This window comes from Coenobita brevimanus, chromosome 18, assembly GCF_032717465.1.
Source record: "Coenobita brevimanus isolate Jiangsu-jjx chromosome 18, ASM3271746v2, whole genome shotgun sequence".
NCBI classification, from domain to species: domain Eukaryota; kingdom Metazoa; phylum Arthropoda; class Malacostraca; order Decapoda; family Coenobitidae; genus Coenobita; species Coenobita brevimanus.
In genome coordinates this window covers 9,526,825-9,544,772 of record NC_136971.1, presented here as the reverse complement: position 1 = coordinate 9,544,772, position 17,948 = coordinate 9,526,825, and the positions used below count along the sequence as shown (strand labels likewise).

General features: G+C 40.8%; 1 protein-coding gene across 1 annotated transcript in view; it reads left to right on the top strand.

Annotated features, from left to right (window-relative positions):
• LOC145391360 (CD109 antigen-like) overlaps positions 1-17,948 on the top strand; it is a 98,849-nt gene that overhangs the window by 28,614 nt on the left and 52,287 nt on the right. Inside the window, exons 5-10 of the mRNA XM_080265958.1 lie at positions 1,915-2,083; positions 6,041-6,111; positions 11,168-11,219; positions 14,580-14,710; positions 15,939-16,121; positions 17,649-17,791. Of these exons, the coding sequence (XP_080122084.1) occupies positions 1,915-2,083; positions 6,041-6,111; positions 11,168-11,219; positions 14,580-14,710; positions 15,939-16,121; positions 17,649-17,791 (749 nt within the window). The remainder of the gene's footprint in view (positions 1-1,914; positions 2,084-6,040; positions 6,112-11,167; positions 11,220-14,579; positions 14,711-15,938; positions 16,122-17,648; positions 17,792-17,948) is intronic.

The window sequence follows — 17,948 nt, the reverse complement described above, 5'->3', positions numbered from 1 at the left end:
GTAATAACAAAAGGAAAACATTACACAAGAAGAAGAAAAACAACGAACGCAATGAAAATACGAACACCGGACACTGAGAGAGAAGGAAAACCAACCCTAAACATCCCGGGATAGAGGTGAATAATGCCAGTTTTAGCCCTCTCAGTGCGATGTCTTTTCCATTTCTTTTCGGTCATCTCCAGACAGTTTCGTTCAATACAGGAGAAGGTTTTCAAATTTCAGAGTTTACACGTAGCGCTCATTAACCCCTTCACTACTAGAGTGCGCTTCTATGATGAGGAAAATCGTCTGGCAGTAGCAAGAATAAATCGAAGCTGGTGTCCTCGCGAGGCTGACGGGGTTAAACCTACCTAATGAATAAATAATAAATATATAATGCAATGCACGGAATAATTTCAAAAATGGAACAACACATGCAACCAAAAAGCAACAACAACAACAACTATGACTACGACTACTACCACTACTGCTACTACAACTACTACCACCACCACCATCACCACCATCACCAGCTATAACAACGACAGTAACAACAACTACTGCTACTACTGTTACTACTACTTCTACTATTACTACTATTATTGCCACAGCAACAACTACTACTACCACCCCCATCACCACCCCCATCACATCAATCCATAGTTCATCAACGAGAACGTCAACAACACAGAAGCCACGAGAAGCAATCACAAGAGACACCTGAGCAATAATACAGCGAAGAGATTGCAGTTGGAAAAACTATAAGAACAGAGATTGCAGTGTGTCTGGAGCTGAGGGTCTGAAGCCAAGACGCAGTATATGACTGGGGAAGTGGGTGGCGTGAAGAAATGAGAGAGATAGACAGACAGACAGGCAGACAGAAAGGCAAAGAGATAGAGAGATATTGACAATTATCTCAACACGTTACTTTGCCACTGACTGACTGTGCAAATTTTCTTCCGATTTCAGTTAAACTTGATGATAGGGTTGTGGGTTAGCCAAGGGACTGACCTATTGATTTTGGGATACTTAAGTCAAAGATCATGGACACGAATCAAGGTTAACTTAAACAGTTCTGATCGGATTTAGATAAAACTTTGTGGAAGGGTTGAGGATACAGCAAGAATGAAGGGAATCGATTTTAAGAGGAGTCAAAGGTCACAGTTCGACCAGTGTATGTCTGCGTGAACAAAATAACTAAAGGAGTTTTGATCTGATTTGGACCAAACTCGGTGGAAGTGTTGAAGGTCATCCAACGCGTTTAACTATTCTTTTAGGACAATAGGTTAGAAGTCAAGGTTACATATCAAAGTCAACTTTTGAAGATTTTATAGGATTAAGACCAGACTCAATGGAGGGGTTCAGGGTAAGTCAAGGATGAAGTGACGATTCAGAGGTCAACCAGTCAAAAATATAGGTCACAGGGTAAGGTCAAGTTGTCGAATAGCGTGTTATAATGTTCTAGTATTTATATTTGTCAGCATTTATCGTACTCAGACTTTCACTCACTTATGTTGCAACCTTCATAGCCCCACCTATCAAACAATTTAGCCCCACTCTGACCCGCCCGCCAATCCACTGATCCATTCTGACCAACCCATCAACCCATTCTGCCCCACTCATCAACCCGTTTTTTTCCTCCCATCCACCCACCCATTCTGACCGACAAATTACGTCATATCCGTACTATATTTCAGCCCAATTTTCGTCAGATATCGGCACACTTATTTTATCCGACTCTCCCGCCTTTTTTATATCCCACCCAGTCATCTATTTTACCCACGCATTCACCCATTTTACCCACCCATTCACCCGTTTCACCCCACCCAATCACCCATTTTACCTCACTCATTAACCCATTTTGCCCACTCATTCACCCATTTTGCCGCACTCATAAACCCATTCTAACCCCTCCACCCACGCCCACTCCGTCAGATCCCTGGTGATGTGAGCGGCAGTTCAGAGATGGGAGGGCAGGTTCGCGTGGAGGGTCGGCGCGGGACTCAGCTGGTGTTTGCCAATAGTACCTGGGTGGCCATCAGTCCTCGCTTCCTCACCATCCTCGTGCAGATGTCCAGGCCCATCTACACCGGCTCACAGACAGGTGGGTGCGTGGCGGTGAGGTGTGTGTGTGTGGTCTCGTAGCAGTAGGTGGCTCACATCTCCACCGACTCACAAACAGGTGGGGGACAGAGGTGATAATAACTAAGACATACATCTACGGACAATAAACCCGATCCACCTGATTTATTTGTCCAAAACTGTACAATTGCTAGAGAATGTCCTGTCTCCCTCCCCTCCTCCTTTTCTCACCATGCACTTTCGCAGTTAATTTTCGAGGGTCCGCAGCACCTGACATTAAAAATTCTATTTGGCGGCAGATTAGGCTAATTTTCACAGTCCATGGAGAGAAAACCAGGGGAGACATGACTTTTATTGCCGTTAGTAAAATCAGGGGTCAGACACTACATACCGATCCATTAATAACAACATATAACGAGACTGAGAGCATTAACTTTGGGAAGCCAGTAATGCGATGTTAGGACTTTAACAGAATTTTAAGAATATTTTATAAGAGCTTTTCATATTTCTTTGCTAAAAAGTCAAGCAACATCAGTGTCAGCAAATGTACTCTCGTGGCTTTGGAAGACTCCCGGTTACACGAGGCAAAGTCAGCTATGTCGTATTACTTGTTGGCTTAGGAGGTTCACGGTTACACGACTCAGAGCCAGGTAAGACGTACAATATTGCACGTGTACTAAGGGGAGTGCCACTTACACACACACACACACACACACACACACACACCAGAAACCTAGGACCAGTCAAACACCCAAAACACGATAAGGTAAAAAGAAAATAAGAAAATGAACCATATTCATTTGGCACAAATAAAAACACGAAGATGACAAGTTAATAGTAATAATAATGATAATAATAATAATAATAATAATATTAATATTAATATTAATATTAATAATAATATAATGCAAAACGAAGATAGAAAAAATCTCAACGAAGCAACAATTGCGTAATACAAAATCTCTATTCTGTACTCACTCAGCGTTCCTCCCTGTCTCCGCCTTTTGAACACGTACCTGCAAAATAAAAAAAAATAAAAAAAGTCAGTTATCAACCCATTTATCATTTATCAAGTGGTGCACAATGTTTTTTATGTCCGCCTTCAACCATAGACTATTTTTTTGTACGATTCCAAGTTAGTTCTCGTGGCTTACAGATCCTCCTATGCTCAACAGATCACGTCAGGCCCCCTCGCACATCACTGACTCAGCGCTAATACCCACCGACCAACTCTCTACCTCCTGTAATAAATGATAGTTCAGAACATTGATCATTCCTTTTTTCCTACCTATCACCACGTTTCTTTAATTCAGCTTCGAGACACCTCTCCTGGTGATAGGGTAGTGCATAAACATCAACCCCTTCCAACCGATAACTTGTTTCTATTTTTTATCAGATTACCACCAAACGTTTTTCTACAACTCTGAAACAGGACCAAGTAGTGACTCTCTCTCTCTCTCTCTCTCTCTCTCTCTCTCTCTCTCTCTCTCTCTCGCTCTCGCTCTCGCTCTCTTTCTCTCTCTAATCTGATCTTTTAGAAAGAAATTTAAAAACACCTAAAATTCTTACATTGCACGACTGACCGCAACCCAATTAAAACATATACTTCCTTCATCTCCCCACAATCTCACAAAAAGGGGGATAGTGCACTGCAGGAGAAAAGCTAATTAACCTTGTATTCACCTGGGTTTGCGTCCACTTGAACCTGCGACAACAGTAATAACAGCAATAATTCCGAATAGGTTTTTAAAGTTAGGTGATGACAGAGTGTGGGGGAAGGAGGGGATATGTGGACAAGGGCAATGGGGAAGCGCGACCTGAAGAGAGATGAGAAAAACTGATCTAAATGGAGGAAAAACTGTTTAGGCTGATTTTTCTAGGCCAGAGTTTGGTCTAACCCCGTGGCCTAGTTCTCAAAAACAAAAAGATTTCCTCCCTGACTGCACCTCAACATTTTCACAAAGTTTGTCTAAAACTGGGTAAAGCTGTTTGAGTCACTTTGTTCACACACACACACACAGACACACACACACACACACAGACACACACACACACACACACACACACACACACACACACACACACACACACACACACACACACACACCTGTTTAAAATATTGTGCCATACTGGATTAAAGAAAAAAATAGTACTTCTTTTCTGCTCTTTTTTTTTTTTTTTACCCTTTTTAAGTTTTCTTTTTCTTTACCTATTTTAAGGCAGAGTGTTTACTTTGGTACGAGTAGTGATCTAAAAGCTTTATATTTTATATCGTGGCTGGCTATTGGCGTCCGGAAAAATAGCTGATCAAAGTATTCCCACGAGGTAAACAGGACTTAAATTTAAAATCCTTGGTCTGAATTATTTTTGTAGACCTTGAGGAGCATATTAGCAATCATTATCATTATCATCATCATCATCATCATCATCATCATCATCATCGCAACTCAAACCCTCACGGAGAAATGGAGTGAGTAAGAATTATTAACATTAAAAAATCCTCGTAGTTGTTCAGATATAAGTCCATATTCCAATGCTGAAATCCTTCCTTATCAGTCCTCCTCTTTCTTACTTGGCACATCAGCACCATCACAACAAGGATTACTGACTTACCGACTGCACGAGGAGTCAAAAAGGGATGGGGGCTTTAAAAATAATCGTCTACATGGATCCAGTTTGCAACCATTCTTAAGTGACGATTATTAATGACCACAGACTGCAGGTTAATTAAGTGTGAGACTAATTTATCAGTAATTATAGCTCCGAAACGGGTGAGAACTGCGCCTGTTTTGATGCTGTATTTCTTACCTAAAGTCAGCCACCCACCAGCACAAAAATAAAATACTCGTAATCTATTCTACCTCATTTTTCCTTGAACACTCGACGGCTGCTTTGAACCGGGGTGTTGAAATGACTGAGAATGCAGAGAATGGCTTAACTTCTATTCTTGTTATTGCCAGGTCGCCATTAGGCAACGCGGAAGTAACTGCAGGCTAGGAACTCACACAATAAGCTTCGTGGAAATCATTGTGTGACGGCAGATTTTGAGAGGTCATCAAAGAAAATGGGGCGTAGTTGTTCCTCCCTACTCTCTCTCTCTCTCTCTCTCTCTCTCTCTCTCTGCAATTTAAAAGAAATCCTCCACACCAGGCCAACCATGCGCTTCCTATTATCATTGTCAGTCTGTTTCAAACTTGGCTGAGAGTTTCGATACAATTTCCCTCTCTAAACTCCTTCACTACGATGACGCATTTTACATCTTACTCTTGATACCATCAGACGATATCATTCAGCTCAGGAGAAACTTTACCGAAATGGAAGAAATAGATACAGCCTTTATTAACCCCCTCCAAAACAGATATTCCTTAAGCTGAATATAATCGTCTCTAGTGGTGGGTGGATTAAAATGACAGTAAATAACTGGACTGAAGGGGCTCAGAGGGGAAAACAAGTAAATTTATTGCTGCTTACGGTTTACACAAGCCCAGCTGCTTTTGCGGAATTATTCTGTAGCGAGCTTCAAACACCTGAACCAGACGTTTGTGTGTGTGTGTGTGTGTGTGTGTGTGTGTGTGTGTGTGTGTGTGTGTGTGTGTGTGTGTGTGTGTGTGTGTGTGTGTGTGTGTGTGTTTTGTAGAAGAATACTTTCTCGCAGTGACACCAACATAACCCGACGGTGGAGTTGCCCGGTTTTACAAACGTCTCCCCAACTTCCTCCCTGTCCCACGAAAGCAAGACGGTGTACTGCAGGAAAAAGGCAGTTTCAGTCTTCAGTCCACTGGGTTCACATCCATATTAGCCCATACTGGATTGTGTTTACTCCCGCTATGTAAACTCAGTCCAGTGTTAATCCTAGCCTGTTATTCCTCTTTCGTGTTATTCCTAGCCTGTATTAATCCTAGCTCGTGTTAATCCTAGCCGGCGTTAATCCCAGCCCGTGTTAAGGCATCTGAATTAACCAAATTTTTATTTTCTACAGTTGAGTTCCGGGTGGTGCTGCTGAGGACCGACCTGCGACCATACCAAGGCCCCGTCCACGTCTACATCCTGGTGAGTTCAGTTCAGTTCAGTTCACTCCATATCAGTTCAGATCTCTTCAGCTCAGTTCAGTTCAGCTCAGGTTCTTTTTGGTTTAATTCAGATGTCTTCACTTCTTTTGATCTCTGCGTGTCTGTCTTTCTGTGTCTAGGCATTTGTGTGTTTTGGTTATGCAGCAGGTTCAGGGCTCAGTAAAGAAGGCTGAAGTCCTGTTTTTTAAAGTCTTATTTTCGTGGGCTTATCCGGCTCCCTCGCATCTCTTCTACCATAACGATCTACTTGGCGTATTACACTTATTTGTCCTTTTTAGTACGGCTTATCAAACATCCTCTAATACGACGATGGTTCACAACATTTTCTCCCATATCTTGTTCCGATTTACAGTCTGTTCTACCACCTTCCATCCTCTTCACTCATTTTTGCAGCCTGTTCACTCATCTTTCCAGCCTTTTCACTCATCTTTCCAACCTGTTCACTTATTTTCCTAGCCTGTTTACTCACCTTTCCAGCCTGTTCACTCATCTTTCCAGCCAGCTTACTCATCTTTCCAGTCTGTTCACTCATCTCTCCAGCCAGTTCACTCATTTTTCCAGTTTGTTCACTCGTCTTCCAGCTAGTTCATTCATTTTTTCAGCCTGTTCATCCATTGTTTCACACTGATCCAAAATATTTTCATTCTGTTCTACTTTGTTCTCTCATCTCCCGAGTCAATTCTTCCACTGATCATTCTGGTTCTTGCCTTGTGTTCAGCTGTACGTTCGTTAGAGTACTTGTTCTGATTCTTTGTCTACGTTCGTGTTCTTTATTTCCTCTTCCATGCTCTCTCTCTCTCTCTCTCTCTCTCTCTCTCTCTCTCTCTCTCTCTCTCTCTCTCTCTCTCTCTCTCTCTCTCTCTCTCTCTCTCTCTCTCTCTCTCTCTCTCTCAGGTTTCTTAATAGAGCACCGGTACCAAGGGAATCCATTCACTGAGGTAATTGAGAAGCCAACGTAACGCCAAATAAAAGATAATTCCGCTCTCTAAATGCCCTATTTCCTCAAGAGATGAAAGGCGGAAAGATGTTCAGTGAAAGAGGGTCTGGATAGATGTTTCAGAGGATTACAGCCAAGCATCCAGAAATAAAAAGGAGAGAGGGAAAAAAGAATAAGAAAAAAGCAAGTGGATAAGATACTATGAAGTTAAATAGTAAATCAAGATAAAGGAAATGAGATAAAGTTTCAGTGCTCATAAGGGACCTCAGCATTTTTTACGATAAAGGTGTGCACATCATTTATTATTTTTTTTCCTCTCTTTCTAAGTATGCTTGGTTGTAAAGAGTTTGGTTGCTATATGGTTAAAAACAGAACTCAGACCGAACAATACTTTACATCTAAACTTTTAGGATGGAGAGATGGTTGTTACAGGCCTAGTTAAAGAGAACAGAATGCAGTTAAAATTTGCTTGTGAACTATATGGTGGCTGTAAGAATAAAACATAAGTATCAGCAAACAATCTTATGCACAACTTAAATGCCTGGGAAAGTTTCTGAATAAAGCCCCCTAGTGCTGACGTTAGGGGACGAGCAGGGTAAGGTTTCAAGGCGACACGCTCTTTGATTGATTTACGGGAGGTCAGAGAAATCGTTGACCAGTAAAGGGAGGCATTCACACACTTCACACTGCCACACTCCACTCTGCCATACTTCATACTGTCACACTTCAAGCTGCCACATTCCACATTGCCACGCTTCACATCGCCACACTTCATACTGCAACATTTTACATCCCAACACTTCACATCCCAATATTTCACATCCCAACACTTCACACTACCACCTTCACATCGCTACACTTCATCATTTCTCTCATTAACACACTCCACACTAACACATCTCTCACTGTCATTCTTCACACTGCCACATTTCACACTGGTGCATCACACACGCGCGCGCGCGCGCGCACACAAACACACACACACACACACACACACACACACACACACACACACACACACACACACACACACACACACACACACACACACACACACACACACCAAATCGCCTGAAGATAACAAAGATTGAAAGGTAAGCCATCGGATTCAAGAGTCTACTCGTAAAAGCAAGCACTAAGACAGATTAGACACTGGAGGCAATCTGTATGTAATCTTAACAATGAAGTACTAGCCTGAACTCACACATAATATCACCTTCAGGAATTTTACGCACAGTCCACCTGAAAGTGCAGAGGGACAGAGCAGATCACAATACGCAGCACATATCGAAGTAAACATAGTAAACACACTATCACAGTAAACACAGTTAGAAGAAATGCCTGTAAACACTATCACAGTAAGCACAATAGCACAGTAAGCACAATATCACGGTAAACACATTATCAAAGCAGACACAATATCACAGCAAACGCAATATCAAAGTAAACACCGCATCGCAATAGACACGATATCACAGTAAACGCAATCGCAGAGTACACACATAACCGTAAACACACTATCATGGTAAACACAATATCGCAGTAAACACAATAACACAGTAAACACAATTTCGCAGTAAACACACTATCACACCAAACACATTGTCGCAGTAAACAATATGACAACAAGCAAAATATCACATCAACAGCAGATTTATCGACAGTGCACCCTCAACATTCGCAAAAAGGCAGTGTAAAATATATATAAATTTTGCACAATATGTCGTCGCCCTTGTAGATAAATTGAAACTCGCCTATTCGCACCAAACGCAATGGTGCCGTACAATCCATACAACTTTATTCGCACTGTTTTGAAATAAAGGCGTTAGATATAGCCTTTAACACCCGCTTTATTGAAATCTCTCTCCTATGCGAAATAAAGTCATCTAGAAGCAAAATAAAAAGCAAGAAAATACGCCATCGGAGTGAAGAGTTCAATAAAATGTCTAAGGTTTACGCTGAGATTATATAAATTTGACTTTTTTTATATTTTTATTTATCTTGGTAGAGAGAAACACAGACAGATGGATAATTGGGTTGGTTTCTCTACATAACGACCATAAATTTTGTAACCAATTAGGAGTATTCAAAGAAGTTGTAGTAGGAGAGACAGAGAGAGAAAGAGAGAGAGAGAGAGAGATTAGTATTATTAGCTGATGCGTATGTACGTGTGTTCCTATGACGTACGTAGCGTTATATAAGATTTGTGTGTGTGTGTGTGTGTGTGTGTGTGTGTGTGTGTGTGTGTGTGAATACCAGTATGTATGTAGCGTTATATAACGTGTGTGTGTGTGTGTGTGTGTGTGTGTGTGTGTGTGTGTCTTTGTGATCAGTGAAGAATTGAAACAAGAATTCATTAGGAACAGGATAGTGTTAACTAATGCTAAGATTACAAACTGATTATCCTCCATTAAATTATTAATGACAAGATGGACCCTCTGAGAAGCGGGTGGAATCATCGGTGTATGAATGGATAAAGCTAGATGAAAAGTTTGGATAATTGGTGACTAGAAGGAAGGGTGCCTTGTGAGAGGACGGAACCCTGAGGGGCACTACTACTGATATTTTTAGAAGAAAAACACAGGCCATATACAAAAGCCCGCATAGAACGATTGAAGAAAAAGATTGAGAGGAAGACACAGATAGAGGGACAGAATCCGTAGGAAGGAATATGATATCAAAAATTTGTTTCAGACTCTGTCAAAGGCCGTTAAGATGTTTCGCGCAAGAGCCAATATTTCACAGAAATCCGGAAAGGAGAATGACTTAAAAAAAAAAAAAAAAAAAAAAAGGAATGTAAGGAAATCCATAATAGATGCCTCAGACGGAATTCAAACTCGTGGTCAAGAAGAACGCTACTCGTATTAGTAGAAGGGGGCTTCAGAGTAGAGTTTTCCTGTTGGGAACAGACTGTTAAACAAGAAGACGTTAAGGCAACTTAAAATTAGTGAAAGGGTCTGGTTTGGTCACTCGTTTTCGGGTCAGCCTGAGAGAGCAAACTTTCAACAAGAAGGAAAAGCGCAAGCTGACAGGCAGGCGCAAGAGTTGGCCTAGGCAGGATGTCACCCCTGAGGCACAATTCTTGAAAACAACATCAACGACTCAACAGGAACTTACGCGTCATCAGTACTGCAGCCAGGGGGCAGAAAATACACATGCTTAAGGCGGTGATAAAACTCAATATTCTCTAAAATGGAGATTTCATAGAAAAGACAATTGTAAAGTGTATCTTTTCCACTTTAGAAATGTGATAGCCAAAACATTTCCGACAGTGAGGAATATTCATATGTTGTCTGAGACTGTCAGGACATCCGAAGCCTCACCAGGGAAAATTAAGGAGATTCCGCTACGAAAATTCGAGAACTGGATAATGTGTAGCGGACATGGGGAAAAAAATAACATTGAATAAGAGCTGATATTAATGTTCAGAGCCAGCTGACTTTCAGTGAGGAGAGGGCTGAGGTGTAGGGAAAAGATGGTATTCAAGATACAGTAGTTATAAGAATGACAACAAGTGTTGCAAAATTTGATGGAAAGTGAGTCAAACAATGGGCCAGGACTCCTCAAGTGGTTATTTTCAGGAGGGGGGCCTAAGGCGGGGATGTACAATACATGTTGTCTCCTACCCGCTGGGAGTCCGATTTTGGTATTGTAATGTGTATTGATATCGTAGAGCAAAGGAATATAAAACACTCTGGTATTATAAATCAAATTGGTATTATAAAGGACACTAATATTATAAATCAAGCTGGAAAATCAGAAAAACTGATATTATAAAGTAAACCTATAAATCAAACTGGTACCGCAAAGAAAATTTATTTTAAGAAAACCAGTCTTAGGAAAAATTTATGTTTTAAGGAAAGCTGGTATTATGGCCTATTTTATTAGGAAGTAAACTGGTACTGAAAGTAAGGTGGTACTGTAAGTCCAGCTGGTATTATTAAAAAAAGAAAACAGTATTATAAAGAAACCAGGTATTATGAAGCAAAAAGGAAATATAAAAAAAGCTGGTATCAGAAATCAACCTGGTATTATAAAGCAAGGTATCATTATAAAGCCTTCTAGTACCCAAACATGACTATTTTTCTTTCTTTCCCAGGACAGTGACGGCTACGTGCTCAAGAGGTGGTTGTCCCAGTTCCCCAGTACAGGTATGCTCACACCTGGAGTTAAACACATAGAACTTATAAGATTACGGCAAGCTAACCTGACGAAATGCTGGGGTGGTATTCTCAAACCTATTTACCATCTATTCTCCGTCGTACCTTTGATATGTTTTTTACAAGAATAATAAGAGACATGGTAAGATGCAGCATCCTCCTTTCCTTGCCCGTCATACTAAATTAAATCCATCCATCCATCATCCAGTTCTTTACTGTTTTTACCTCATCAGGAGCAGGCCAGGCCAGGCTACTCAGTCCCGACATAAAAGCCGAGGGCGATCAGCCTCAATGGACTCTGAGTGGCATTATGTGAGCAATATACTTCAACTTCCCTTCGGATATAAACCTTTATGAGCTCAGTTCGGACTGAGCATCTTAACGCACTAAACCTCCTGGTGTCATTTGGTTATATGGTTACTACCCAACGCAGTAAATGGTTTTATTGTTTTGCAGAGAACCACAGGGCTTGTCACTCAGTGCAGGGTCATCCAAAGGCAGCACTACATCGAGTGAGTGGATGGTGGGCACCCACACCTACCACAAATCAAATAACTTACGGTATTTATTTCTCGCATAACTAAGATCCGGCAAGGAACTGATTGTATATTTGTTAGTGAATCCCTGCAAAGATTGTTCACTGTATCCTATCACGCCAGCCCTGAGACATCAATACATAGCTCTATGGATATTATAATTTTTTTTTTTTTTTTTTTATGTGTCCGACTCTGGGCAAAGGCTCAGGGCCTATTTCTTGGGGGCAGTTGCCTATCCCAAGGCCCAGTAGTCCTCCTACACCTCCACACATAACCAACAGCATGAACATAAATAACATCTATTATACCTCAAGGAGTTGGTCTACAGTATATGAGCTACGGTACTTCACTTTTTACAATACCTTGACTCACTTTTTTTTTCATTTACCATCATAAGGTGTGGTGAAACATTTTCCGACACCCTGTATATTTAATATTCTTGTGTGTACTGCATATTTTGTATTATATGTATGCATGCAGCTATACTGAATATATACAGGGTATACGTGCAACTACATTTACAGAAAGGCCTATGTACGTCTAGGGAAAAAGTAGCTTGGTAACAAGAAATACTGCAGTGGCGAGGTGGGGTTAGAGGCCCGCATACCACAGCTGTTCAACCGGTCCGACGGCATATTCACTAAAAAAAATTTATATCATATAAAAAAAAAAATTATCAGTGACCGGGAGGAGTAGAAGCGATTTTGTATGAAGTCCAGGTGCTCATAGGTTGCTAAATGAACAGGTTGGTATAAACCTTTTTGACACGACTGGAGTGTCTCTGTGGCAGGTCCAGATGCTGGCAGGTCGTTGGCATATGTATGAGTATCGACTTTACTTTTTGCTGTTATGGTAGATGGGGACACTCACCAGCTACTAACTTAATGTAGGCGACCTTCAGGTGACATTGCACTGAATGAAAAGTCAAATGTTAACACAGGAAACCATTTATTGCGTTAGATGGTAAGCATATAATCAGATGTTACCTAGTGATTTAGTGGGCTAAAGCGCTCCAATTGGAAACCAGTAAGGGTTAACAGTACATCCAATGGTGTATTGCTTACAGAACGGCACTGAAGGAAGAATGATTGGTCACTCTTGCCATAAAAGTTGGGGCTGAGTAGTCTATCCACGGCCACTTACGCTCCTAGTGAGACAACAAAAATTAGTGAGTGGTAATAATGATGATGGTGATGACAGATTTATACAAGTTTAACACTGCTGGGTACGTAGGTCTGATGTAATTTTAGAATATGAGAATTGCTGGTATACATTTTAACATCATTCTCCAGCTTGATCTGCCTTCGACAAAATCAACGCCAATCCGAGATCATCTGGCTGGCTATGAGCATGTTTCATAGTTTTCTAAATAATGCTTATCTAGGCTAACACTTTATATTACTAATTACAAGATACGTCGCGTCAGGCTACACATACAGTGACATGGTCTAGTAAGCCATGTACTGTAGAGGTGTCATTTCAAACTACAATTTTATCATTTTTTATCTGTGTTCAGTATCAGTGTCGATCGGGCTATCTATCCCACTTCTCGTCTTTGTTTTGCCTTCCACTGTGACTACTTATCTATCAGGTTCTCTCAGTATACCTGTATACAGTAATCCATCGTGTATTAGCTTCCTATCTTTGTTTTGCCATCCATTGTCACAATAAAACTGTCGGGCTACCACTCTGTACTATCCCACCCAGCCCTTCTCATTTCTACAACAGCACTCAGTTTATCTTTCTGAAAGCCACTCTCTTAATATTAACAGCTTTCTCTTTACATCTCTTTCCTCTGTCTGTTAGTCCACTGGCTTACGACGACGACAACGGTGATGATGATGATGAGGAGGAGGAGGAGAAAGAGAAAAGGAATTATTCAGTATGCAATGAGTAGTAAATTCTTAGCACGCTTTCTAGTTGGGATAATAATGACGATGATGATGATAATGATGATTACAATACGTACACCACCCAAGCAGTGGATATACTTCGCTTTTACGCTGTCCAACTTTACTACTTCATCATTTCCCGTCTACGAGTAACGACAGCTTAGTCTTCAAGTTCCCTTTGAATCTTATAAAATAATCAGAAAAAAAACAAGCACAGTACTGCATACTATAGACGGTTCGTTTTCATCTGACGGAACCAGGCTAATCTCACCAGCTGGATCCTAAGTCGGGGTTGCATGACATTCGGCAAGCTGTTGTTGTGAGATAAGAATGAGTCTCCTTGGTTACTTATCAGATCTCGCCCTCCAACCTGAGTACACTTCGCCGTCAGTGAACTCAGCGGGGTTAGGGACCTTTATCAGATTAAAACAAATCCTGTGGTAAAAAAAAAAAAAAAAAAAAAAAAAAAAAAAAAAATTGGTGGTTTAGTCTAAGGTTTTTTCATACCCAGGTTCAATATCCTTTAGGTGGAGGATGAGAGACAGACAGACAGACAGACAGAGAGAAGGGGGGGAGAAGAAGATGAATAGAAAGCAATAGAACAGGAACCAAAATATAAGAAGAAATAAAAAGAGGCGAAGAAGAGGAATAATGATAAGAGGAAAGATTACAGGAGAGAATGAAGGTTATATTACAAAATAACAGAGGCAAAAGTCCAAGTTTCGTGTGTGTGTGTGTGTGTGTGTGTGTGTGTGTGTGTGTGTGTGTGATCGTACGTTCGAATCCACCAATATTCACCAACAAATTCATCTGTACCTTGGTGTGTTCAGACGGACTATGTGAAATAAACCGCAAAAGAAACGAAAAATCTGGGCCAAGCTAGAGTGAAAAGAGTAGTTGATCTATGTCGTGGTGTGTTGCAGGCGTGATTGAGCTGAGCCTGGGGACGCCTGGCCTGCCCAAGCCGGGGTGGTGGAGGGTCAAGGTGAGAGCGGGGGCCCAGGTTCACTACCAGCCATTCTTCATTACCAAGTACTTCCCTCCCAGGTTTGAGGTTAGTATGCTTTAAATCCATCTTCAAGTACTTTCCTCTTAGGTTGGCAGTTAATTTACATTAGTATTATCTTCCTCAGAAGTACTTCCCACACGAGGTCAGTCTCCTTTACCTTCGTCACAAAGAACTTCCCATATAGATTTTTAGTCAGTCTATCCATATTTTCATTACCAAGTACTTCCCACACACGTTTGAGGTCAGTCTTGCTATTACGTGACAGATCTTTTTATCTTTACATTCAAAGGCTCTTTTAACAGCATTATGACCATATGTTTTGTCCTTTCAGCTAGAGGTTGTCTTCCCTTCTCTTTTTATACATCCAAACAATTTTCTTCACCTCACGAAAGGCCTCTTGTAGTGAAGGCTTTAGAAATAAGCTCCACTTTTTCATTACAAGGATTATGATAGAAACGATGATGATGACAATGATGATTATGTATACTGTGATGATGATGATGATGATGATGATAATGATAAAAATAAAAATAATAATAATGAAATAATAATGAAATAATAATAATAATAATAATAATAATAATAATAATAATAATAATAACAATAATAATAATAGTAATAATAATAATAATAATAATAATAATAATAACTAATACATTCGCCCACGAATGTTTATCGACCGCCATCATTAAAAAACTAGATCAGTGATCCTCTGGCAATCAGAGGCACATCATCGCAGCTTCGCCAAAATTTAAAAACGTCTGAGGATTTCACACGCCGCGTTTCAGTGTCTGTTTGCGTTCCTGTCTAGAAACTAACTAAATCTGTAATCCTCTGGCAATCGGAGAAAATTTATCATCGCAGCTTCGCCAAAATTTTTAAGCAACAAGCCAGATATTCCGGGATACTGCCCACAAAGTTTGGATACAATTTCCCCACTTGATTTTAAGATATTTTGACAACACACACACACACACACACACACACACACACACACACACACACACACACACAGACGCAGGCGATTACATTATCGTCTCACTAGGAGGACGATGATACAGTAGTAAGAATGAGAATAAGAATGATGATAAAGATGATGATAAACACACACACACACACACACACACACACACACACATAGACGCAGACGATTACATTATCGTCTCACTAGGCTGACGATGATACAGTAATAAGAGTAAGAATAAGAATGATGATGTTGATGATGATAATGAGCTCTATCCTCAAAGCCACCTGCCAACCCTCCCTCTTTCAGGTGCTGGTGGAGGTACCCTATTCCACCGTGGCTGGGTCAGGAGGGTTGAGTGGGAGGTTCGGGGCGTTCTACCTCACCTACAGCCCCCTACCCACCAAAGCCAACATCACCGTCTACCTCAAGAGCCACTGGAACCTGCCCAACTCCGCCTTCAAGCCAGTGTTCACCGATTATGTGCCCCTTGTGAGTATAAGCTCCATGGAAGTATTATAACCCACTGAAAGCCAGACACCTTTATCCCAAAGGAGGTGGCCATAAACTGACTTCCACCATTAGGCTGTCCAACCTCCAGCTCCGACCATTCCCATTTATATAGCTCTCCACCCCACATCTGGAAAAATTGTACCAAATTTTCTCAATAAACAACTCCAAATGCGAGTACAACGCTTTCATTAGGCATTGTGATGTCACAACAGTTTTATCTCGATTTGTGGATGAGGGAGTATTTATCGGAATAAGCTTGTCCGTCAGTCACTTGCTAAGGATTTTCGGAAATGAGGTGTTCCATTCAAGCAAACTTTAGCAAACTTCCATATCAGGACCTTGTGCTTCCGCATCTACAGTGTCTAGTGTTTTTGTTCATTTTACACGTACCTGCCCGGCCAACGAAAAATCTCTGATCGTTTTTATTTTTTTATCCTTTTTAAAAAGCCCATCCATTCAGTCCTTGAATCCTGAGGCCACTCTATTACCTACTCCCAAGTCTTTTTCAGTTTACCTCTTGCAACTCCACCCCGAATGTTCACATCTCTCCTCCTAACACACCCAGTTGTTAGTGACAACATTAACATTCTGATGTTTTCATTCTTACTCTCAGCTGAACAAAATCGTTTGGCACTGGGTTAAATAGATTGGCAGAGTTGTTCACACCATGATAGGATTAATGCAAACAGTGCACCTTAGTTTCGTATACGACCCACTCTCAACTGATTAATATTGCTTGGTGTTGCCCGAAATAAAATACCGAAGTTGTCCCGAACACAAAAAAAATGAGTTAATGAATTGAATAATGAATTATTTTAACAGGTTGAAACGACTGCCACTTGAGCCATTAATTACACGCTGCTATACACCACGCCTCTATAATCTGTCAGAGGCGTCACCACTACATTCAACACGAACACCGCTGCTGAATTCACTGCAAAGATTGTCGTATTGCATTATTTAATACCCATATTTACCTATGTATTGGTTTATCTGTCAGTCTATCTGTCTTTCTATCTCTCTGTCTGTCTGTCTAGCTGGCTGGCTGGCTGGCTTATCTTCCTAGACCTCCTCCTATGTAAATTAGTATTTCATCGAAAGTCACTGAGAACTTTTGGAGATATCGTGTGGACAAACAAACAAACATAGGTGAATACATAACCTCCTCCAACCTCGTTGGCGGAGGTAATCAGTCAGTCAATCTATCTGTCTCTGTAAATGTATATCTATCTACCTGTTCGTCTACTTATATATCTTTCTGTCTATCTTCCTGTCTGTCTGCTTCTGTCTTTCTATGTATCTATCCTGTATCTATCTATTTATATATCTATACATGATTTTCCCCTTCTATCTGTCTATTTATCTGTTTATCTATGAATATATCCATATCTGTCCACTAACACGTAGTATACATACATATATACATACATACAGGTAGACAGATAGAATTTATATATTCGCCATAAAAATAAAAAATATATACTAATTCTCTTATTCTCTTTGCAGGCTGAGGGTTGGCAGGGCTTCCAGTACCCCCTGGAACGCGTCGCAGTCAACCGAACCTTGGATGACCTAGTAAACGCCGAGGTCAAGGTCGAGGTCACGATGCGCCACACCTTCCTGGGTGACCTCCACAAGGGTCATGCTAGGTGAGACCACTGGGGTATTAACTCTTGCTCCTCTTAATCGGTCTCTTCATTGTGTAATTTTCTGTCTATCTGTCAGTCTGTCCCTTTTCTCTCTTTCATTTTTGCATTTCTGTCTAAGTCCTTTTCTCTTCTCTGTATTTTTTGATGATCTTTGTTT